Source organism: Pelophylax lessonae (genome assembly GCF_965119305.1).
Source record: "Pelophylax lessonae genome assembly, chromosome: 12".
NCBI classification, from domain to species: domain Eukaryota; kingdom Metazoa; phylum Chordata; class Amphibia; order Anura; family Ranidae; genus Pelophylax; species Pelophylax lessonae.
In genome coordinates this window covers 60,405,270-60,431,169 of record NC_138779.1, presented here as the reverse complement: position 1 = coordinate 60,431,169, position 25,900 = coordinate 60,405,270, and the positions used below count along the sequence as shown (strand labels likewise).

Genomic DNA, 25,900 nt, shown 5'->3' with positions numbered 1-25,900 from the left:
CAAAAATGCAGTTTTCGGCATTTTGAATACATTGAAGTGTAGTGGAGGGGTCTAGGGTCTTTTAGACCCCCGATCCCTCAATAAAGAGTACCGGTCACTGAATATTGCTGTCATAAGGGATGTTTACATTGCTTGTGACAGCACTAAAAGTGATCAGATTTTTTTTTTTTAAAACCTGATTTTTTATTGACCGTAGTTTGTCGCCACTGTGCGGGTGTGCGCAATTTTAAACCGTAACACGTTGGGTATCTATTTACTCGGTGTGACATCATCTTTCACAATATACAAAAAAATAGGCTAACTTTACTGTTTAGTATTTTTTAATTGCAGTGAAATATAATTTTTCCAATAAAATGGTGTTTCAAAGACTGCTGCGCAAATACCGCGTGACAAAAAATATTGCAATGACCGCCATGTTATTCTCCCGAGTGTTTGTTAAAAATATATATATATAATGTTTGGGGTCCTAAGTAATTTTCTAGCAAAAAATACTGATTTTTAACTGATTTTTAACTTGAACACGTGAACAACATGTGTCAGAAATGGGCTTAGTCCTTAAGTGGTTAAACCGCGAATGATGTTTGACCTGCTTAACATTTCATAATGAGCAAAGTCCTTTCTAACTATAAGTATTGCATTCACTTTATAACAACTTTGTCAGTTTTTAACTTTGTTGGTGAAGGTGATAGTTACTATAATTGTATATTGTTATTTTTTTTTTTTTCACTAAAATAGTCTGTTTAATCAAAAAGATTCCTCTGTGATGAACCTCTTATGGGTACTTTCACACTGTGCGCCATCCGACGAGGGGGGAACGGAATCGGATCGGAGAGCAGTGGGTGTCAGTGGACATGTCTCCGCTGACATCCGCTGCCCCATAGGGATGCATGGAGCATCAAAAACTGACATGCGAACCGGATTGGATCGCCCGTGTGATGAACCTCTTAAAGGTCCTTTCACACTGTGCGCCGTCCGACGAGGTCCGTTCTGCTCAGCAGGGGGAAATCGATCTGCTGATTCCCGCTGAGAAGGCAGATGACAGCTCTGCTCTGTGTGCGCAGACGGAGCTGTCCTCTATGGGGAGATCGGATGAGAACGGACCACCTGTCCATTTTCATCTGATCCCATGTGATCCGCCAGACGGAATGGAAAATAGGGTTTCCATCCATTCGAAATTCACGGACAGAATCGGATCGGAGAGCAGCGGGTGTCAGCGGACATGTCTCCGCTGACATCCGCTGCCCCATAGGGATGCACGGAGCATGAAAAACTGACAGGCGAACCAGATTGGATCGCCCGTGTGATGAACCTCTTAAATGTCCTTTCACACTGTGCGCCATCCGATGAGGTCCGTTCTGCTCAGCAGGGGGGAATCGATCCGCCGATCCCCGCTGAGAAGGCAGATGACAGCTCTGCTCTGTGTGCGCAGATGGAGCTGTCCTCTATGGGGAGATCGAATGAGAACGGACCACCTGTCCGTTTTCATCCAATCCCATCTGATCCGATCCACCAGACGGAATGAAAAATAGGGTTTCCATCCGTTCTAAATTCACAGACAGGATCGGATCGGAGAGCAGCGGGTGTCAGCGGACATGTCTCCGCTGTCATCCGCTGTCCCATAGGGATGCATGGAGCATGAAAAACTGACAAGCAAACCGGATCGGATCACCCGTGTGAAAGGACCCTAAGGGTCTTTCCCTTTTTAGTATTATATGAAGGGGGATATGATATCAATGTACAAATACTGTACTGGCGACCCTAGCATAAGGAACAAACTTTTTAGAGAAAGGGAATACAATAAGACACGTGGCCACTCACTAAAACTAGAGGAAAAACGGTTTAACCTTAAAATACGTAAGGGGTTCTTCACTGTAAGAGCAGTAAGGATGTGGAATTCTCTTCCACAAGCAGTCGTATCAGCAGGGAGCATTGATAGTTTCAAAAAACTATTAGATGGGCACCTTAAAGACCACAACATACAGGGGTATTCAATGTACGGTTAACAGTAAACACACACATCATAGGTTGAACTGGATGGACTGATGTCTTTTTTCAACCTCACAAACTATGTAACTATGTTGCAGTTAGCCTAGAAGACACCCTCACTAGTTAATACACTTGTGAGAGATTGTTGGGTCAGTGGGGGTTAATCTAAAGTAATTCCTCCCCCAATGACACATTATTTGAGGTTGAGCTGGATCCTTTTATCCCTCCTTCTTAACACAACTGACATTTCTTGCTTTAGTTGCAGTGCACTGCAATTACCAAAATCAAGCTTCCTTTACTCTCCTAGAGTAAAGATAGATCAGCATGGAGACTCCGTTCACATCATCCCAAACCTACATTGATGAGTTTGACCCTGTGGATTACTACAGAACATACTATCACCCTGAAGAAGGAACTATAACTGGAGAATGGCTTGATTTTGCATTGCAGAATCTTCATGAAACTTTTACTTCAGGTAAACAACTGACTGCTTTATTTGCCTTATTGCTGCAAGAATTGTCACACATCCTCCATCCTGCTCTTCAGTCTTGCACAGTTGTGCAGGCTCTTGAAATGGATTACTCTAATTTCAGTGAAAAGTGTGATATTCCTAGAAAAATGATTTTAAAACTAGATTTTAGGGGGAAAAAAAATAGTTCCATTTGTGGTTATACACGCAGTGGCGTAGCGTGGGGGGTGCAGGGGGGGCCGACCGCACCGGGCGCAACATTTGGGGGGGGCGCATCCCACACCAGTGTCACTCTAGCAAACTTTAGAAATTCTTCCTAGCGTGTTACTCCAGCCGCTGCCATCTTCAGGCTAAACGATGGCCGGCCGGCGCTCTGTGATTGGGCCAACATTGTCATGTGCGGCAGCGGGGCTGGCCAGTGGCAGAGCCCCCCGCCACGCTTCTGGAGCCCGCCTCGCTGTCTTCTAAGTCAGCTCTGCATGTGCCTCCGTCTGTCCCGCCTCCTCTAAGCTCTCACAATCCTCCCTGACCTGCCCCCTGTAAGGGATTGTCTTCACCATGTGTCAGAGCGGATGGATCATGAAAACAGGTAAGTCATTTTGCTGGCTGCAGGACTAGACACAGCCTGGGGAGGAGGCGTAGTTAACAGTGCAGTGTAGTTTAGTGGGTAGTAGTAGTGTAGTGGAAAGGGTAGTGTAGTGGACAGTGTAGTGTTATGGACAGTGTATTGTAGTGGACAGTGTAGTGTAGTTTAGTGGGTAGTGGACAGCGTAGTGTAGTGGACAGCATAGTGTAGTGGACTCTGTAGTGTAGTGAACAGCATAGTGTAGTGGACAGTGTAGTGGACTGTGTAGTGTAGTGTAGTGGACAGCATAGTGAAGTGTAGTGTAGTGGGTAGTGTAGTGGGCAGTGTAGCGTAGTGGGTAGTGTAGTGGGCAGTGTAGTGTAGTGGGTAGTGTAGTGGACAGTGTAGTGTAGTGGACAGTGCAGTGGTTAGTGTAGTGCAGTGGTCAGTGTAGTGTAGTGTAGTGTAGTGGGTAGTGTAGTGTAGTGGACAGTGTAGTGTAGTGGGTAGTGTAGTGGACAATGTAGTGTAGTGGGTAGTATAGTGGACAATGTAGAGTATTGGAAGGTGTGGTGTAGTGGACAGTGTAGGGTAGTGTAGTTTAGTGGACAATATAGTGGTTAGGGCAGTGTAGTGGTCAGTGTAGTTGAAAGTTTAGTGTAGTGGACAGTGTAGTGGGTAGTATAGTGTAGTGGACAGTGTAGGGTAGTGTAGTTTAGTGGACAATATAGTTAGTGTGGTGTAGTGGACAGTGTAGGGTAGTGTACAGTGTAGTGTAGTGCAGTGGACAGTGTAGTGTAGTGGTTAGTGAAGTGTAGTGGTCAGTGTAGTGTAGCTGTAGTGGTCAGTATAGTGTAGTGTAGTGGGTAGTATAGTGGACAGTGTAGTGTATTGGAAAGTGTCGTGTAGTGGACACTGTAGTGAACAGTGTAGAGTAGTAGATATTTTAGTGTAGTTTAATGGTCAGTGTAGTGGACAGTGTAGTGTAGTGGGCAGTGAGGAATCAGGTAGGTCAGTGTAAGGGTCAGTGTCGTGAACCGGTAGGTCAGTGTAGTGGCCAGTACAGGAATCAGGTATGTTAGCGTAGTGGACAGGTAGGTCAGTATAGGAATCAGGCTGGTCAGTACTATCGTAGGAAGGGACTCAGGGAGTGCTAAAAGTCTGCAGGTTAGGGGGCGCAAATTACTTGCCTTGCCCCGGGCGCTGACAGCCCACGCTACGCCACTGTATACACGTAGTCATTAAACCTGAAGGAGCCACTTGATGTGTCGGCTCCTTTGTTCTCGTTCCCACGACTCTGCGAACCGCCTCGTATTCTGACATACCTGGCTAGGATAAGGAGGAGGTTGAAGATACCTGTGTGTGAGTATGTAGATGTATATGTATATGAATGTGTGTGTGCGTATATATATATACACACACAGTATCTCACAAAAGTGAGTACACCCCTCACACTTTTGTAAATTTTTTATTAAATCTTTTCATGTGACAACCAGTGGCGGCTGGTGCTCAAAATTTTTTAGGGGGCGCAAACAGAAAAATGTAATAGGCATTGCTTTGCGGCAAAAAACGCTGTAAAAAATTGCATGACTTAACAAACAATCATTAGGTTGGTTCAAGATTGACCAGCATGTCCCCCATCAATGCACAGTGTCCAGCATGTCCCCCATCAATGCACAGTGTCCAGCATGTCCCCCATCAATGCACAGTGTCCAGCCTGTCCCCCATCAATGCACAGTGTCCAGCCTGTCCCCCATCAATGCACAGTGTCCAGCCTGTCCCCCATCAATGCACAGTGTCCAGCCTGTCCCCCATCAATGCACAGTGTCCAGCCTGTCCCCCATCAATGCACAGTGTCCAGCCTGTCCCCATCAATGCACAGTGTCCAGCCTGTCCCCCATCAATGCACAGTGACCGTGTCCAGCCTGTCCCCCATCAATGCACAGTGACCATGACCAGCATGTCCCCCATCAATGCACAGTGACCACTGACCAGCATGTCCCCCATCAGGCCATCAATGCACAGTAACCATGACCAGCATGTCCCCCATCAATGCACAGTGACCACTGACCAGCTGTCCCCCATCAGGCCATCAATGCACAGTGACGAGCATGTATTGCAGAGAAAGACCAGCGTGCGTGCGTGCCCCCTTCATAGCACCAGAACTGAGCTGACAGGACAGTGTGCGGTGCGGGCCGGGCCACCCCTAAGGCATCACTTACCGTTACCGGCTGCTGCTGAGTGCTGCGGAGTACTCTCTGCGAACGGCCGGGAACGAACTTCCTTCCGACTCCGCCTCAGTCAGTCCTCACGAGTCACGTGGCTGAGCGGCTCTCGCTCTCCTCTCCTCTCTGCACCGGGGGGCGGGAACAGAAGGTGATTGTGACACCGGGGCGGTGCCCCGCCCACACGCGTCACGTCACCAGGTCCATGTCCTCCTGTGATTGGTCCAGGCTGGAGTCTGGACCAATCACAGCCCGGACATCAGCAAAGTGGGGGGTGTCTGGGCGCATTGCTCTGCGCCCCGATGACCCCCAGAAGGCTGCCAATCGGTGCCTCTGCCCGCCGCAGGTGGGGTCAAAAATCCCCCCCCCCTCCATACCCACCACTAGGTCCGGCGCCCCTAGTGGGCAGAAATTGAACCATTTTTTTTTTTTAATCTTTTTTTTTTTTTTGGGGGGGGGGGGGGGCAGCGCCCCTGCGCCCCCTATCGGCTGGCCGCCACTGGTGACAACACTGAAGAAATTACAATTTGCTACAATATAAAGTAGTGAGTGTACAGCTTGTACAACAGTTTAAATTTGCTTTCGCCTCAAAATAACACAAAGCCATTAATGTCTAAACCGCTGGCAACAAAAGTGATTACACCCATAAGTGAAAATGTGCAAATTGGGCCCAATTAGCCATATTCCCTCCCTGGTGTCACTTGACTCATTAGTGTTTCAAGGTCTCAGGTGTTAATGGGGAGCAGGTGTGTTAAATTATGTGTTCTCACACTCTCATCCTGGTCAGGAAGTTCAACATGGCACCTCATGGCAAAGAACTCTCTAAAGGATCTGAAAAAAAGAATTGTTGCTGTCAGTGCTCAGACCATACGCCGCACACTGCATCAAATTGGTCTGCATGGCTGTCTTCCCAGAAGGAAGCCTCTTCTAAAGATGATGCATAAGAAAGCCCATAAACTGTTTGGTGAAGACAAGCAGACTAAGGACATGGCTTACTGGAACCATGTCTTGTGGTTTGATGAGACCAAGATAAACCCATTTGGTTCAGATGGTGTCAAGCGTGTGTGGCGGCAACCAGGTGAAGAGTACAAAGACAAGTGTGTCTTGCCCACAGTCAAGCATGGAGACTTAATTCTTCCTTGTTGAGGGACACAGCGACGGTAGCGAAGCTGAACTCCAAACTGCACGACGACTACTTCCTTATCAATAACGCCCCCTGACTCAATAGGAAGCCCACAAGTGCGTCACACGGGGTGAATTCCTATCCCTCTCTGCGTCTCTGCGTTCCTCAAGAAAGCGTGCCAATCCCTGATAGTCTCTTTACGCCTGACTACGGGAACTGGAAAAGTCTCACAAACGCTCCATGGCTGCATCGACTGTAGAGGAACTGACCGAGATGAGGGTCAGATTGGGCAACATCCTCGGTAAACAGAACCACCGGCAATGTGTTTTACGCCAAAAGATCTTTTATGAACAAGGCAACAAGAGCAGACACTTACTTGACTCGCGCCCGCAGGAAAACCTCTAAAGTCCACTTCATCAGGGACTCTGCTGGGTTCAAGCATTGTTCTAACAATGCTATAACCAAGCAATTCAAAGCCTTTTATAACTCCCTTTATAACCTGCAAGATGCCCGAAATCTTCCGGTCCCACACCAGATTAGGAAAACCCAACTAGACACTTTCTTAACTTTGGATCTTCGCCAATTTCCCACTCCGAGGCTCTAGACCTCGAGACCCCCATTTTTGAAGAGGAGCTCGATATGGCAATCAAGGAGATGAAACCGGACAAAAGCCCTGGGTCGGACAACCTCAAACTCCAATATTACCAGACCTTTTCTACCGTCCTCAAGCCCCATTTCCTACGGGCTATTAGGACACTTGCTGACTCCCCCCACCACTCCCCTTCTTTGCAAGAGGCACACATAAAGGTGATCCCCAAGGAAGGTAAGGATGAATACATGGCTGCGAATTACCGACCTATATCTTTGCTTAATGTGGACATTAAGCTCTACGCCAAGATACTTGCAAATAGACTACTCCCCTTCTTGCCTCTCTCATTTCCATAGACCAGGTGGGTTTTGTCCCGGGAAGGGAGGCAAGGGACAATAACACGAAGGCCTTGAATATACATCATTGGCTCACTTCCCGCAACAGACCAGGCTTCTTCCTTTCTTTAGACGCTGAGAAGGCGTTCAACAGGGTGGCCTGGGATTAACTGATGGCCACTCTGGAATCCATTGGTCTTTTACCACGAATGTTGTCTAGCATTCGGGCTTGGTAGCATTCGGGCTTTGTATACCAACCAAACTGCTAGGGTTAAAGTAAATGGCCATCTGTCGGACGCCTTCAGCCTAACGAATGGCACGAGGCAGGGATGCCCATTATCCCCCATACTTGTCAGGAAAGAGCTCACCTGCTGGTGGCACTGTAGCTCCCAGATCCATAGGCTGCAGTTCCAGTGTCCCCCAGCGGGTGTCTCTCAGCAGCCAGAAGCTGACATCTCATGCAATCAGTCACCTGATGCTGGTTGCAGGAAGTGTATTTAAACCCTGTGCATGCTCTTCCTCACTGCCTTGCTGTTGTCTCCATGTACTCCTGACCTGCGTTCCTGTGTCCCTGCATCCTGACCCTGCAGCCTGATTCCTCCCTCCCTGCTTACTTCCTGCAACCCTCTCCCTGTTCTGTCTTGTTCCCAGCTCCCTCTGCTTGATCTCCCGTGTATGACCCCGGCTCTGTTACAATTACAATTTGTTTATCCTGTTTTCTGTATATATTTGGTTTGAGCAGTAGGGATGATCGAACAATTCGGTTCGACCTGAACATTGGCTGTTCGAGGTTCGGCCGAATTCCAAACTTTTTGCTGGAAAAGTTCGGAATTCAGCAACCAGAACCGACCAAAATGCAATGGGACAGGAACTGGGCTTTAAAAGCCCGTGATTGGACCAGAACCATCAGTAAAAGCCAATTGAGGGGGCAGGAGAATGCTAGGAATGTGTTTGGAGTGACTAGGGGGTCCATAGGCCAATCATTAGTGAATACGCCCCCCAGTATATAAGATAGCCCTGCCAAATTCCTAGCATTGTAATACAGGGCTGTGGAAGAGAGTGGATGCAGTTCTGTTACTTCTGCTACAAAGTGTCATTTAGCAATTTTTAGTGTGAGGAAAGGGATACAGTGGGTACGGAAAGTATTCAGACCCCCTTAAATTTTTCACTCTTTGTTATATTGCAGCCATTTGCTAAAATCATTTAAGTTCATTCTTCTTCCTCATGAATGTACACATAGCACCCCATACTGACAGAAAAACACAGAATTGTTGACATTGTTGCAGATTTATTAAAAAAGAAAAACTGAAATATCACATGGTCCTAAGTATTCAGACCCTTTGCTGTGACACTCATATATTTAACTCAGATGCTTTCCATTTCTTCTGATCATCCTTGAGATGGTTCTACACCTTCATTTGAGTCCAGCTGTGTTTGATTATACTGATTGGACTTGATTAGGAAAGCCACACATCTGTCTATATAAGACCTTCCAGATCACAATGCATGTCAGAGCAAATGAGAATCATGAGGTCAAAGGAACTGCCTGCAGAGCTCAGAGACAGAATTGTGGCAAGGCACAGATCTGGAATAATTAGATATGTGCGCTCCTAGGTCGCAGGATGTCTAGGCGCACCAAAGAAAAAGTAACTAAAAAGTGCCACATCCTAGTTAACAGAATTGAGAGTGGGGGAAAAAGAGATTGGACTTTATAGGCACCAATGTAAAATGATATGTTCTTTATTAGAAAAATTTTTTACAAAAACACATACATAATAAACCACAAAAAGGGGGGACATATAAAAAGAGCAACATGTCATATACATTAATAATTGCAGTATGGCGGCAGAGCCTACAAAAAGTAGTACCAGTTACATAGCCTTATCAGATATTGATTATTATACAGTGTTCACAAGTGATACAAGGAAGACCTGTATTCATGAGGCGGCCCTGGAGAAGGGATGACCGTCTCCAAAGGGTCGTCTGTATATAATAGACACAGATGTTAGGTTGAATCCCAGCTGCTCTACATGTTTCGCTTAACCTATTAAGCTTCTTCTGGAGCATATGGTAAAGACAAACATCTGCATAGAGACAAAGCATTAACAATGAATGTTTTTATGTAAGGACACAACGTTTACATTTTTAAACAAACACAAAACAAGACAAGTTGTTATACAGTCATGACTGAGTAGATCTAATAGTCAGTCAGCATATAATTGCATTCTAAGGCTGCATGCCATACCCTTGTCACAGCAGAGAACCAGGAGAAAAATGAGTAAGAAAAATGAAAATAAGAAAGCCGGGTGGCAAGGAAGGAAGGAAGGGAAGGGGGAAGTGAACTGGGGAAAGGAGAAAAAGAGAGAAACAGGAAAGGTGAGAAGGATAAAGGAGAGAGAGAAAAGAAAAAAGGGTTTGAAAAGAAAAGAAAGGAGCCTGAGCGTTTAGGAGTGCTAGCCATGCCCAGAGACATAGAGCCAGACGTAGGGACCAAGGCTTGGTATTAAAGTAGACTGGGGTATAACCGGAAAGATGAGCAAAACAGCAACAATATACTAAACAAAGTACGTACCTGAAAAAAGATATTACAGGTGAAAGAACTTTCTGATGAATCATGCCATAAAGGCTGGAAAGGGTAATAACGAGGGGGATCGGTACGCTGCAGTTAGAAAAAGGAGCCAGGTAGAAACGTCCAAACTATCATAGGATATAAAGCTTGGAGTAGCCTAAAATAAATGGTGTAATAAGTATGATATACAATGATTGAAAATAAATCACTTTGAAGGGAAAATTAGGATGAGGATAGTTGTCCAGCACTTCACCTCCGTGTAACTAGATGGATATAGTTTAAGAAAAACCCCAAGTTAATGCCAGAGTTAATGTTATACATATTACTTAATAAGAGTAATGGTGGTAGGTAAAGAGAGAAAAAAAAAATTTTCCAAAAGAATATAATAACATGCATCGGTAAGCTAGAGATGGAGGTTAAGGTGCCTAAGATGAAAATTAGGCATCCCCACTATAATGGGTGGCCATAAACACCAAGCTGTGATAAAGCAGAAATAAAGGAGTTGATGAATAATACTCACATACATATAAAGCAAAATATTGGCTTGTTACTATGGAGGGTATGGTCCCATAGAGAAATCATGTGTGGCGACCAAGTGGGGAGAAAAGCCCCAGCCTATAGACCCAAAACACGGACCGGTGAGACAAAAAGCTCACATGCCAATGGACCTGTAAAGGTTAGGAATAATAAGCACAGTAGAGCGCCATGTAAGAGAATAGTTGTTCAACAAATCATGTAGTCTTACCAATGGTATGTTAAGGCTATGGATCCTGACACTGCAGCGACCGTGTATGCACCCCCCCGGATGGGGATACCGCCATGTTTTTAGAGCGAGTGCCGCGCTCTATTTGAAGGCAGTGGTCCCGGGTGATGAGTCAGACATGTGACGTCATCAACCCCGGCCGGTGTTTCCCGCGCATGCGCGGGCCATAGGCGTCACCATGGTGACCCAGCAAACAACTGGCCGCGTCATGACACGGGGGGGGAAGCTCTTGTGGGTCAGCTGACCCACAACGCCTCCTCCTATCCACGCCAGCGGGAACGCCCATAGGCAGTCAACCGCTGGGCGTGGTTACCCGGCCGTACGTCGGCTCCGAGCAGTCAGCGGGGATGGTGTGCACACACCCCCACACGCACGGCGCCTTCCTAGAAAAAATAGATGAAGAGAGAATGCTGGGGTAAAGCAAAAAAGTGGAGATAGAGAAAAGTATAACATAAATAGAGACCGGGGGAAGAGAAGCAGAGAAGGACCCCCGACAAGAACTAAAAAGGTGGTGAAAAATCAAAAATATATCTGACAAGTGCGCCGTTAGTCTAACCTGGGAGAAACGGGGCACTTGCAAGTATCAATGAATCCTAACTAGATACATGTCACATATAATGGATCGAAAGCCCGCATGACCATGTGTTGGACAGTGCTGTCATAGGCACATGGGTATGGTGCGATCGATCCATATAAACATTCATAATGATCACAATGAAATACATGATATTGGATAATAGTGCTGGGTGTATCCAACAGTAATGTCTGAAGCTTTGAACCAGTTGAACCAAAATGAAAAGAGGGGAGGGGGGGGGGGGGGGAAACACGGGGGGGGGGGGGAAAGGGGGGGAAAAAAGGGAAGGTAGGAAAGAAGGGGGGGAAAAAGAAGGGGGGAAGGAAGAAAGAAAGGGCCAGGGAGAGAACAAAAAGGAGAAAGACATATATAAAGAGGGGATAAATAGCGCTGCTAGTCATGCACGAACCAACAGTGCTGTTGGTCCTTTATAGAAAGCATTTATAGGAGTGCGCCTCGTTGAGCCCTGGGCGGACGTTGGCATTCAGACGCTCAATCCAGAGGGATTCCCTCTGGAGGATACGCTGATTCCAATCGCCGCCCCTGGGGTCACGGGGTATAATCTCCAAGACAATAAAATTGACATTCATAGTATTAAACCTATGGTACAGGTCCAGGTGCCTGCTTACTAACTGCAGCGTACCGATCCCCCTCGTTATTACCCTTTCCAGCCTTTATGGCATGATTCATCAGAAAGTTCTTTCACCTGTAATATCTTTTTTCAGGTACGTACTTTGTTTAGTATATTGTTGCTGTTTTGCTCATCTTTTCCGGTTATACCCCAGTCTACTTTAATACCAAGCCTTGGTCCCTACGTCTGGCTCTATGTCTCTGGGCATGGCTAGCACTCCTAAACGCTCAGGCTCCTTTCTTTTCTTTTCAAACCCTTTTTTCTTTTCTCTCTCTCCTTTATCCTTCTCACCTTTCCTGTTTCTCTCTTTTTCTCCTTTCCCCAGTTCACTTCCCCCTTCCCTTCCTTCCTTCCTTGCCACCCGGCTTTCTTATTTTCATTTTTCTTACTCATTTTTCTCCTGGTTCTCTGCTGTGACAAGGGTATGGCATGCAGCCTTAGAATGCAATTATATGCTGACTGACTATTAGATCTACTCAGTCATGACTGTATAACAACTTGTCTTGTTTTGTGTTTGTTTAAAAATGTAAACGTTGTGTCCTTACATAAAAACATTCATTGTTAATGCTTTGTCTCTATGCAGATGTTTGTCTTTACCATATGCTCCAGAAGAAGCTTAATAGGTTAAGCGAAACATGTAGAGCAGCTGGGATTCAACCTAACATCTGTGTCTATTATATACAGACGACCCTTTGGAGACGGTCATCCCTTCTCCAGGGCCGCCTCATGAATACAGGTCTTCCTTGTATCACTTGTGAACACTGTATAATAATCAATATCTGATAAGGCTATGTAACTGGTACTACTTTTTGTAGGCTCTGCCGCCATACTGCAATTATTAATGTATATGACATGTTGCTCTTTTTATATGTCCCCTCTTTTTGTGGTTTATTATGTATGTGTTTTTGTAAAAAATTTTTCTAATAAAGAACATATCATTTTACATTGGTGCCTATAAAGTCCAATCTCTTTTTCCCCCACTCTCAAGGCACAGATCTGGCCAAGGTTACAAAAAGATTTCTGCTGCACTTAACGTTCCTAAGAGCACAGTGGCCTCCATAATCCTCAAATGGAAGACGTTTGGGACGACCAGAACCCTTCCTAGAGCTGGCCGCCAAACTGAGCTATCAGGGGAGAAGAGCCTTGGTGAGAGAGGTAAAGAAGAACCCAAAGATCACTGTGGCTGAGCTCCAGAGATGCAGTCAGGAGATGGGAGAAAGTTGTAGAAAGTCAACCATAACTGCAGCCCTCCACCAGTCGGGGCTTTATGGCAGAGTGGCCCGACGGAAGCCTCTCCTCAGTGTAAGACACATGAAAGCCCGCATGGAGTTTGCTAAAAAACACCTGAAGGACTCCAAGATGGTGAGAAATAAGATTCTCTGGTCTGATGAGACCAAAATAGAACTATTTGGCCTTAATTCTAAGCAGTATGTGTGGAGAAAACCAGGCACTGCTCATCACCTGTCCAATACAGTCCCAACAGTGAAGCATGGTGGTGGCAGCATCATGCTGTGGGGGTGTTTTTCAGCTGCAGGGACAGGACGACTGGTTGCAATCGAGGGAAAGATGAATGCGGCCAAGTACAGGGATATCCTGGACAAAAACCTTCTTCAGAGTGCTCTGGACCTCAGACTGGGCAGAAGGTTTACCTTCCAACAAGACAATGACCCTAGGCACACAGCTAAAATAATGAAGGAGTGGCTTCACAACAACTCCGTGACTGTTCTTGAATGGCCCAGCCAGAGCCCTGACTTGAACCCAATTGAGCATCTCTGGAGAGACCTAAAAATGGCTGTCCACCAACGTTTACCATCCAACCTGACAGAACTGGAGAGGATCTGCAAGGAGGAATGGCAGAGGATCCCCAAATCCAGGTGTGAAAGACTTGTTGCATCTTTCCCAAAAAGACTCCTGGCTGTATTAGATCAAAAGGGGGCTTCTACTAAATACTGAGCAAAGGGTCTGACTACTTAGGACCATGTGATATTTCAGTTTTTCTTTTTTAATAAATCTGCAACAATGTCAACAATTCTGTGTTTTTTTGTCAGTATGGGGTGCTATGTGTACATTCATGAGGAAGAAGAATGAACTTAAATGATTTTAGCAACTGGCTGCAATATAACAAAGAGCGAAAAATTTAAGGGGGTCTGAATACTTTCCGTACCCACTGTATCTAGTGTAGTTGGGGTGCTGTTTTCCACTATAGTTAGATTTAATAATCTAGTTTCTGTAGGGAAAGTGTTAAGTGTAAGGGGACCGTAGTGTAGTGTAGGGTTAACTGACTCTGACTGCTATGGCAGGGTGACAAAACACTTCCATGTCAGGGTGACCGCTATAGAGAAAAGATTGTTTCTCTTAGGTCACTTACAGAACAGTGATATGGCTTCTCGCCTGTCTCCCTGATTTTTGCTGCAGGCTTTTATAGGGCTTTTTTGAGGACATGTTTGGAGTCAGGCATGACATCCTGAACTTCTGTGTATGGGTATATATACATACACATACACATATATAGGTGTGAAAGTAGCAGAAACCTATGGTTGCGCTAATGAAATAATTAACACCAATATGGCTTCTCTGCTATCACACCTATATATGTGTATAAATACATATAAGTGTGTGTGTATATATATACCCCTATACAGAAGTTCAGATGTTTTGCCTGCCTCCAAAGACCCCAAAAAAATGCCCAAAAAAAACGCCAGCTGCAAAAACACACCTGGGCGTTTTTGTAGCTGGCGTTTTTTTGGCCATTTTTTGGGGCGTCTTTGGAGGCAGGCATAACATCTGAACTTCTGTGTAGGGGTATATATACACACACCCATGTATGTATATATACACATACACATATATAGGTGTGAAAGTAGCAGAAACCTATGGTTGCGCTAATGAAATAATTAACACCCATATGGCTTCTCTGCTATCACACCTATATGTGTGTATGTGTATAAATACATATAAGTGTGTGTGTATATATACCCCTATACAGAAGTTCAGATGTTTTGCCTGCCTCCAAAGACCCCAAAAAAATGTCCAAAAAAACGCCAGCTGCAAAAACACACCTGGGCGTTATTTCCATGGGGTGCTATGTGTACATTCATGAGGAAGAAGAATGAACTTAAATGATTTTAGCAAATGGCTGCAATATAACATAGAGTGAAAAATTTAAGGGGGTCTGAATACTTTCCGTACCCACTGTATATATACCCCTACACAGAAGTTCTGATGTAATGCCTGCCTCCAAAGTCCCCCAAAAAATGACCAAAAAAACGCTTGCTACAAAACCCGCAAGGTGTGAAAATAGCGGAGCCATATCCCTGTTCTATATTAATTCTAATACAAACAAACTTTTTTTTATGGTTCTGGACATGCTACAGAGCTGAAACTTCACAGGTACACTTTTTAGACTCCCCAGACACTAAATCCAAAGAAATCTCATTTTTTTTTTTCAATAATTTTTTCAATAATTGTCTCTCTATCAAAAACGACAATTTTTAAGAACTTTTTTTTGGGTGATTAATAGTCCCTGGGGCATGACCCAGAACCCTAGGCACTTTTTAGGGGCATTTATTGGGTTTTAGGGCTTCAAAATGGTGTTTTTTGATTACCAAAGTTTGGGTCCCATTGATTTCAATGGGGTTCTGAAATCCGGGCTGAACGTTTGGGAAGTTCGGGTGTTCTGGTCGAACCGAACTTTTGAAAGGTTCGATCATCCCTATTGAGCAGTTGTTGGTTATGTGTCACTATTGTTTGGTTATCTGGTTTGATTTACACAGTTGTAGTTTTCTGAAGGTGCGTTTTACATTTGTGTTATTCACTTATTTTTAAATAAATTATTTTCTTTACATTTTAGGCCTCATGCACACTGGACGTTTTTGGAGCTGCTGTTAGCAGCGTCAGACGTTTTTTTTTTTGTAGCTTCAGAACGCCCATCCATGTTATTCTATGGCCTCATGAACACATAGATCTTTTAGGAGCTCCAAGTGGCATAGACGTTTTACAGCTCCAAAAAAAACCCAGGAACTGTGCGTTCTGGAGCTGCAGCGTCAAGCTGTAAAAACGTCTGACGCTGCTAAAGGCTGAATAACGTTGCTTAACGTGCGTTAAGCCACGTTATACGTTTTTTTTTTCTTCCATTGAAAATCAATGGTTCCCTATGGGAGCCTATTGATTTGAATGGAAGTCGCACCGCAAGTCGGATCAGGATGATCCGACTTGCGGCGCGACTTGCGCTGTGAGAATCTTGAGGGGAAAAAAACGGCGTGGGGTTCCCCCCAGGTTCCAAACCAGGCCCTTATCCGAGCATGCAGCCCGGCATGCCAGGAAAGGGGAGGGGACGAGCGAGCGGCCCCACCCCCCCTGGATCATACCAGGCCACACGCCCTCAACATGGGGGGGGTGTGGGTGCTTTGGGGCCTCAAAGCACCTTGCCCCCATGTTGATGAGCACAAGGGCCTCATCCCCCACAACCCTGGCCGGTGGTTGTGGGGGTCTGCAGGCAGGGGGCTCATCAGAATCTGGAAGCCCCCTTTAACAAGGGGGCCCCCCAGATCCCGGACCCCCTCCCTATGTGAATGGGTATGGGGTACACTGTACCCCTACCCATACACCCCATAAAAGGCAGTGTGTGTAAATAACGACAGGAGACATTTTGGAAAGTTTATTAAAAATCTTCATCCCGTCTTCTCCCTCTCCGGTCTTCTGCTCTTTTGCTGTCCTCTCTTCTTGTCTTCTCCTCTCCGGTCTTCTGCTCTTTTGCTGTCCGCTCTTCTTGTCTTGTCTTGTCTTGTCTTGTCTTGTCTTCCCTCCGGTCTTCTGGTCTTCTGCTCTTTTGCTGTCGGCTCTTCTTCTTCCTCCGGTCCTCCTCCGACGACGTCTCCGGCGATTATGCCGGTCTCTGCAGCTTATTATATAGCCATTAGGGGCGTGGCCGCCAGGTGACGTCATCGGGAGACCCCGCCCCCTTGTGTCATATGACGTCATATGTGACCTAAGGGGGTGGGGTCTCCAGATGACATCATCTGGCGGCCACGCCCCTAATGCCTATATAATAAGCTGCAGAGACCGGAGATCGGCATAATCGCCGGAGACGTCGTCGGAGGAGGACCGGAGGAAGAAGAAGAGCCGAAAGAAAAAGAGCAGAAGAACTGAGAGGAGAGGAGAAGACAAGACAAGAAGAGCGGACAGCAAAAGAGCAGAAGACCGGAGAGGAGAAGACAAGAAGAGAGGACAGCAAAAGAGCAGAAGACCGGAGAGGGAGAAGACGGGATGAAGATTTTTAATAAACTTTCCAAAACGTCTCCTGTCGTTATTTACACACACTGCCTTTTATGGGGTGAATGGGTAGGGGTACAGTGTACCCCCTACCCATTCACATAGAGAGGGGGTCCGGGATCTGGGGGGCCCCCTTGTTAAAGGGGGCTTCCAGATTCCGATGAGCCCCCTGCCCGCAGACCCCCACAACCACCGGCCAGGGTTGTGGGGGATGAGGCCCTTGTCCTCATCAACATGGGGGCAAGGTGCTTTGAGGTGGGGGGTGCAGAGCCCCAACTGCCCCAAAGCACCCACACCCCCCCATGTTGAGGGCGTGTGGCCTGGTATGATCCAGGGGGGTGGGGCCGCTCGCTCGGGCTGCATGCTCGGATAAGGGTCTGGTATGGATTTTGGAGGGGACCTTGTCCTTGTCAAACCTGAAGATAAACCCCAGAGGAGGTCGACAGATGCAAAAGCATTTTTCCCTTCCTTTGGGCCCCCGATAAACTAGCATACCTAGGTATTCATATACCGCAAACCCTGTCGGACCTATACCAAACAAATTACCATGCGGTTCTGGCAGACCTATGCTCCGAACTATGAGCATGGAAGTCCTTGCAGATATCATGGTTCGGAAGAGTGGCTTTGATCAAAATGTTAATTCTCCCCCGCATACTTTACCTCTTCCAAACTGTCCCAATTCGCTTGCCCATGTCCTTCTTCGCTACATTCTAGAAAGAATGCTCGAGATTTATTTGGAATGATAAACCCATCCAGAATCAACTATTCGCATCTGACAGCTCCCAAACGCAAGGGAGGACTAGGACTTCTGGATCTGGCCAGCTATCATACGGCCTGCGTCCTCACCAGACTGGTCAACTGGAACTTACCCTCCTTGCTGAAAGCGGTCGCACTAGAAAACTCATGGTCTGTGACCCCTATATGCCTACTACCCTGGCTACCACTCTCTGACATACCTCAGGATCTTAAATTACACCCGCTCATTGCCCCCCCCCCCCATCACAACCACAATGTGCAGTTCTATTGTTTCTTCACTGGAAAATTTTGTATACTGACCTGTACTCACCTGTTCATATCACATTTGGACTGTCTTTGGACATTTATTTGGATGGACACTATTGTTTGCTACACAAGGGTGTTTTGATTCAGATGTATTGATTTGCACCTGTTTTGTTACTACATTTTTACACTGCAGTACCTGCACCTATATATTTGTCACAGCACCCATTCATGTTTTGATGCATATGATTGGATGTTTATTTGGTTAGCGCACCTGATTTTTATTCACTCATCTTATATTTATTATTCTAAGGTAGCAGCTTATCCACTTACAATCAGCGCACTTTTTTCACTTTACCCAAGCTCTGTCTTTTGCACTTCTTTCCTATCCGCTCGCTACCCCTCTTCTTCTCTCCAAATGAGTCTCCGCTACTTTCTGGGTTACACCTGCATGATAGTCCCATGAAGTATCGATATGCCCGTCACCCTCAATTTGACCAGAGCGAGCAAGCTTGATCAACCTGGCTAAACCCCCGCCCCCCCCCCCCCATTACTGTCATGCCGCTGTGGTACATGTGTTTGATCCCTCACTACCTAGGTGATTGACTGCTCACAACTGTAAAAATATTGTTTTTTTTATTCTTTTTTGGTCATTGATGCTGTATCATGACACTTGGTGTATCTCCATTTTGCTCTTCATTATGTAACTCAGCCGGTATTTATCTTACTGACTGTACTCGTTTGTTTCCTTTATTGAACCCATATCTTTGTACTCGTTATATACCTGCTCGTTGTTGATTCAATTTTATATACCTGCTTGTTGTTGATTCAATTTAATAAAACTTTAATGGAAAAAAAAATTGTATACAAGCCAATGGGTGGATGAAACCTGCCTTTTAGTTACACAAAGCCACAGGTTTTCATTGTGCACCATTACAACCTTCTGGCTGCCAACCTCTTAACTACCAATGACATCATCAGTTGATAAGGAGGATGTCGTTGCCTGCATATCATCCTTGCTTGAAAAAAAAACTGAGGGAGATGAAGAACATTGGAATACTAGTCAGTACCACTTTGCAAAAGTGTATTTGCTTTGGAAGAATAGATCACCTTTAACGTTGGGTGTCCTACATGTATTGATGTTGCTGCGTTATGTAAAACTATCAGAGCCGTTTTTACATTTTAGAATGGCAGCGCCTCATGATTGTCCATTATTTTGGAGGGTGCCTCGAGGTTGTCCATAGTTTTAAAGGGTGCCTTGACTAAAAAAGTTTGAGAAACACTGGTCCAGATGGATAATGTAGGGGGAAGAGTGACATAGATTCCAATTATTAGTGAGAGTATAGATAATCAAAGAAAGTGCAGCGCTAAACCAAATTGCAAAATAAATATCCCATAATAAACTGAACAAAAAATGTGAAGATATATTAACCACAATATTAAAATGACAGTGCAGTCCAAGGGAATAAAGTTCACAGAATAGAAAACATACAATATATCCCAGTGCAGTAAATAATCGCAGAACAGGGTCGTGCCACCTTCTGTGCTCAATGGGAAAACCTTCCACCACTTGTAAAACTGACTGCTTACCAGAACATATGGACTCAGTTACCCATACAGGTACTGGGTCAACCACATTTTGAATGTGTCCAGGAATGGTACTAGAAGATTCCAAATGTTTCCACATGTAACAACACAATGAATCCACTCCACATTGATTTGTGTCAAAACAGTGCGTTGGACCATAGAGATGAAGAAAGATTGTAGTACAATGCCTTGAATAGTAAGAAACCAAACCATTGAAGACAAAACACGTTGGATTTCTTACCATTCAGGCCATTGCACTATGATCTTGTATACTGGATGATGTTACAAGCACTTGTTTATTTGGAATGATGTAAGTTTTCTACCTTTTTTTAAATACATTTTGGAGATACAGTTTTACACTATGTGGAGTCTTTCTTTATCTCTGTGGTCCAACGCACTGTTTTGACACCAATCTACGTGGAGCGGATTAATCGCGTTTTTACATGTGGAAACGTTTGGAATCTTCTAGTACCACTCCTGGACACATTCAAAACGTGGTTGACTCAGTACCTGTATGGGTAACTGAGTCCATATGTTCTGGTAAGCAGTCAGTTTTACAAGTGATGGAAGGTTTTCCCATTGAACATAGAAGGTGGCACGACCCTGTTCTGTGATTTTTCACTGCACTGGGATATATGTTTTCTATTCTGTGGACTTTATTCCCTTGGACTGCACTGTCATTTTATTTATTTTTTGTTTTATATATATATATATTTCTTCACATACATTTTTTGTTCAGTTTATTAAGGCATATTTATTTTGCGAATAAGTTTAGCGCTTTATCTGTTTATTGCAATGACATATCCATTGTGGTGGGAGCAGCTAAAGATACAATGGAATTAGTGCAGTTTCACACTATTAGTGAGAGTATACAGATTATAGGCTTGGAAGGGGGGGGAGGAACCAAAGAAACCAACAGCTAATATTAACCGCAATACTACTTCAAGACCAAGAATCCCACTTATTCTAGGATTGCAAAGAATATTGGATTGTGTGGAAGATCCTTTCCATTAACATTTTTGGAGAGTCCATTCCCATTAGAACTTGAGACCATGGAGCTGTCTGAGAATTCTCAGGGTTATTATAACCAATTAAACTGCACTATACAGAGTATGTAATAGTCTTTCACCCTAAAAGGTTACATTAGGAATAGTAGCAAATAGTAGGCACAATGGCATTGTTAAAGATAATGGTTGACCCACTACTTGGATGACTTTAGATGTGACTTGTTGCTAGAGGGGATAAAGACTCCACAAATCCAAGGGAGATAGCGTGGAGTCTCTGAGGAGTCGGTACTATCTGAAAATTTCTTGTCCAAGAGACTCTATCTTCTGCACATCCTTCTAGACTCTATGTTCCTTCTCTTACAGGTTATGATGGCTGTATTACACACACACAAGGGACATAGCTCAATGGAGCATTAGGATTCTAGTGGTATTTTGATGTCCAAAGTCTGTATAGCAGAGAAGGGTATATGTGTGGATTCCTCACTCAACCAGTTAATCACCACCTCTCTTGTTGAAAACATTTGCTTTCTATAGGCTAGACAATCTCCTAGGAGGGGCAATTCCTTCAACATTTAGCGCTAGATCCCAAAGGCATAGGGAGCAAGACAGATCTCAGCTGCAAAAGAAAAAGATCATGTGCCAGGAAGTGTCTCAAATTATAAGTTTTGAATTGAATATTGAGCAGTATCACAAGGAAAGCAGCTTATAGCAGTTTGATGTAGCTGGGAAAAAGGTCAAGTCACATTTCCATTTGACACAATGCATGATATTCATACACCTAAATTCCAAACATATAGAAAGGGAGATAGATCTCCACCATGAAGGTCACACAGGGACACTGGTTAATGAAAAAAAAATTCCAGCCAGTGTTAAGTTCTTGTTTCATGTTGTTAAAAATAGTTTTGGCACATATAGTATGTACTCTTTTTGAACCTGCTTAATTTACTGTGCTTTTCAAATATCCGTCCTTTGGTAATGCAGTGTTAAAGATTACCATTTAAAACAGACTAAGCACAAAATCCATCCAGTAGGCTGATATTAAGGTTTGAATTTGTTACACAGGGCCCAACTGACTACACCGCATGTATAAGTATGTTATCCATATAAGTATGTTATCCATTAACCACAGTGTAATCATAAATCTGATTTCACCTTGACTTTTCTATGTTTCTAAATAAAAAGATCCACTCTTGGTATTTTGTTTTCTAAGGGAATGTCAAAGGAGACATACTTATTGACTTTGGAGCTGGACCCACAATTTATCAGCTTCTCTCTGCTTGTGAAGTTTTCAACAATATCATCACTTCCGACTTTCTTGAGCAAAACCGAACACAGCTACAGAAGTGGCTGAGGAAGGATCCTGATGCATTAGACTGGACTAAAATAGTCAAGTTTGTGTGTGAGCTGGAAGGTAACAGGTGTGTCACAATTGTGTGTTTAGGATAATGTGCTTGTGTAACAGTAGCTCGGCTCTCTCTGATGAGTTTGTATATAGTATACTATATTGTATCTAACCTAATATTTACTTTACTAAAACAGGGGCAGGCTAGTGTCCAATGTGTAGGGGCCAGGCTTTTTGTTGCAGCAATGTGTGCATATTTTTTTCTCAACTTTATTGAAATGTCACTTTTTTGCTGTGGTGCAGTGAAATACACTAACATGAGGTGAGATGTGGTATGTTGCAATAAAAGCAGCATTCCTGCTTTTTTTACACAATGCACCCCCACCTATCTCCATGCAGAGTTATGGTGGAAATAGGTGTAGCCCTGTAGGGGTCCTTGGTTGTAGCTGATTGTTCCCAAATAGCACAGAGGTTGCCCGTCCCCACAAGCCCCAGTCCATACATATCGGCTCCACTAACTTAGTCTCCAACTTTCTAAACATAGGGCCAGTTTACTGTCCTTCAAACTTTGGGGAGGCTGCACTGTGGCCAGTGTGAGTAGAAAATGTCCTGGCATCAGGGGGAGTAAAAAATTCCCCTATGATTAATATTGGGGGGAGGGGGTGTAATAGTGCACCATCATTGGTATCAGTGGGAGGAATAGTGTCCCAATGTCAGTGTCAGTGGAAGGAACGTTGCCCCACTGTTGCTGACCGGGGGGAAAATAATGCCTTAAGGGCCACTGGTGCATGCATACTAGCACATTATGCCTTTACTTTCCAGGTAAGAAAAAAAACAAAAAACAAACTACTTCCTCTTTAAATGGCAGTGCTGTAAAAGCAACTGACCTGCATAATCATTTTCTGGGGGTTTACACCTAAGTGAAACCTACAAAATGTTCACACAAGTAAAATATAGAAAACTATTTATACATTCTTAAATGTAAATTGTAACGTATGGTACTAAACCATAACTTAAAATGATTTTAAAGCTATTTTTATTAAAATCATAAGCATTGTTATTGCACAGAGCAGCCCCAAACTTCTTCTCGGGTCCTCTGCAAGCGATATTGGCTCCTTTTCTTCTGTGTCTGCCCCCATAGAAAAAGCAAGGGCAGATGTGATGTGCAGCCTTGATCCTGAGCTGGTGTGCATCCATTGACACATACAGTGTGGCTCGGCCCCATCTCCCGCTCACAGGATTTGACTGACAGCAACAGAAGCCAATGGCTCCTGCTGATCTCAGCCAAGCTTGTGAGGGTGGGGAGAGAGGGGAGAAGACCAACAGATGGGTACAGCGCTGGATCAATACAGGCCTCTGGTAAGTATTTAGGAGTGGGAAAGGGCACAGCAAGTGGCATAACCACCTTTAGAACTTTAATGGAATTGATGGAACCTACTCTTCCCATTCAGTGCTAATAGAGGGTGCCAAACCAGACAAAGATTCTAACTTAGTTTGGAGCCAGGCATCCTGGTTTCTTTCAATCAGTAGCAGTGATGGCGAACCTTGGCACCCCAGATGTTTTGGAACTACATTTCCCATGATGCTAATGCACTTTGCAGTGTAGTTGAGCATCATGGTAAATGTAGTTCCAAAACTACTGGTGTGTCAAGGTTCACCATCACTGGTATAGAGGCTATTTACTATAGAGATTATTATGAATGTGTGCAATTATAATATGCTATGGTGTCCTCTTTTAGTGACAATGAGAGCTGTAAGAAGAAGGAGGAAAAACTGAGAAGAACAGTGACAAAAGTTCTGAAATGTGATGCTCTGAAGAAGAACCCATATGACCCAGTGGAGATGCCACAAGCTGATTGCCTAATTAGTTGCCTCTGTTTAGAAGTAGCCTGCAAAGACGTAGAATCTTACACCAATGCATTGAGGAATCTTAAGGGCCTCATTAAACCAGGGGGTCACATTGTAATTCAGAGTGCGCTTAACGAATCATACTATTATGTTGGTCAAAAGAGATTCTCCTCTCTGACCATTACAAAAGAACAACTAAAGATGGCATTTAAGGATGCTGGCTATGAAATAGTGAAACTAAAGGTCATTCCAGTGACTGAAAAACCAGGAATGGACACCTCTGATGAGGATAGCTATTACTTTGTCCATGCCCGTAAACCATGTTCATAGGGCAAATGACATATGATTTTTTTCTACCCAGGTCCTAATCCGTAATTTCTCCTGTTGCTTTCCAAATTGTTAATATATTTAACAAAGCTCGGGGAACAGAAATGATCAATTCAATCCTATGCCAAATTGAAATGAAAAATATTTTTTTGCCATTATGCATTTATGAATATCAAGGAATATGCTGAACTGTGCGGTATTCAACCAGTCAAACATCTTTAAACTTCTTTAAAGATGTTTGGCTGGTTGAATAACACATGGTCCATTATATGGTGACTATTTTTTTTGGGTGTCTATGCCCTGATTTTTGTATAATTGGTTCTTTGTTTGGTCACCTGGACGACATATGATTTTGCGGAGTCGGTACACAACCTTCTTGCTATTGCTCCCAATTTGTTAGAAATAATTTTTGTAGCTGTAATTTGTAGCCAGAACTCTTTTGTCTGTAAAGGGCAGAACTCTTTTGTCTGTATAATTGTAGTGGTGGTATAGCGTGGGCTGGGGGATTTAGGTACAGTAAAGGTCTGCACTGGGGCCAAAACCCATATAGCTACACCAAACTGATCTTGATAGCCAATACTATATCAGTGCTTTTAAAATTTGCAAATCACCAATAAAGTATATAAATTAAATTTCATGATTGTTGTAATGAATTCATACATTATCTCAGTATATCTTATACCCCTCACATTTTTGTAAGTATTTTATTATATCTTTTCATGTGACAACACTGAAGAAATGACTCTTTGCTACAATGTAATGTAGTGAGTGTACAGCTTGTAAAACATTTAGTGTAAATTTGCTGTCCCCTCAAAATAACTCAACACACAGCTATTATTGTCTAAACCGCTGGCAACAAAAGTGAGTACACCACTAACATCAAATTGGGCCAAAATTGTCAATATTTTGTGTGGCCACCATTATTTTCCAGCACTGCCTTAACCCCCTTTGGCATGGAGTTCCCCAGAGCTTCACAGGTTGCCACTGGAGTCCTGGCATGTTCGGGATCGTGCCCGATCCTGCCAGGAAGCCCATACTGCACACCGCCAATCACAGGCAGTGAGCCATTTCCTCGTCTATGCAGCTGTGGACTGGGAAATGTCTCACTGCCTGTGATTAGCAGTGTGCAGTATGGGCTTCTTGGCGGGATTGGGCAGGGGGGTTGGGACTACGATCCCGAACACACCTAAGCCCATCTCTATCATGGAGATATGCTAATATAGCCATATTGCCAGACAGAGTTGGCAAGTCCAAATAAAGGAAGAAAATAAAAGAGAGAAAAAGGAAAGGATAGATCAAAAATAATAAGGATCCCTATAGTCAATACATTCCCAGGAACTCCAAACATTTTCAAATCTCGTTTGTGAATCTTGGATTATGCTAACGAGCTTTTCATGAGTCATAATCCGTGAAACCTTTTGCAGTACCTGGGACACCGGGACTGAAGCCTTCTTTCGGTGCTTAGCAATGGTAAATTTGGCTGCTAAGAGAATAAAGAATGCCAATCTCTGGATGGCTCAAGAAACATGCTCGATCGGTTTATTTAGCAATGCTATATCTGGAGCATGTGTTTTTTTTTTGTTTTTTGTTTTTATCTTCCTGGTGTTTACGCTAATCTGAACCTGTGGAATAGGCTATGGTCATAAAAGTAATTGTCTGTTCTCAACAAATTGAACTCTGCTTTAAACAA

At 44.2% G+C, this 25,900-nt stretch overlaps 1 protein-coding gene across 1 annotated transcript; it reads left to right on the top strand.

The window, feature by feature from the left end:
• The first annotated feature begins 2,237 nt into the window (after window positions 1-2,237).
• Window positions 2,238-24,355, top strand: LOC309567874 (nicotinamide N-methyltransferase-like). Its single transcript, XM_082273382.1, has 3 exons — window positions 2,238-2,461; window positions 21,904-22,111; window positions 23,775-24,355. The coding sequence occupies exons 1-3, from the start codon at window positions 2,311-2,313 to the stop codon at window positions 24,211-24,213; spliced, it is 798 nt and encodes a 265-aa protein (XP_082129508.1). The 5' UTR covers window positions 2,238-2,310; the 3' UTR covers window positions 24,214-24,355.
• Window positions 24,356-25,900: the final 1,545 nt, after the last annotated feature.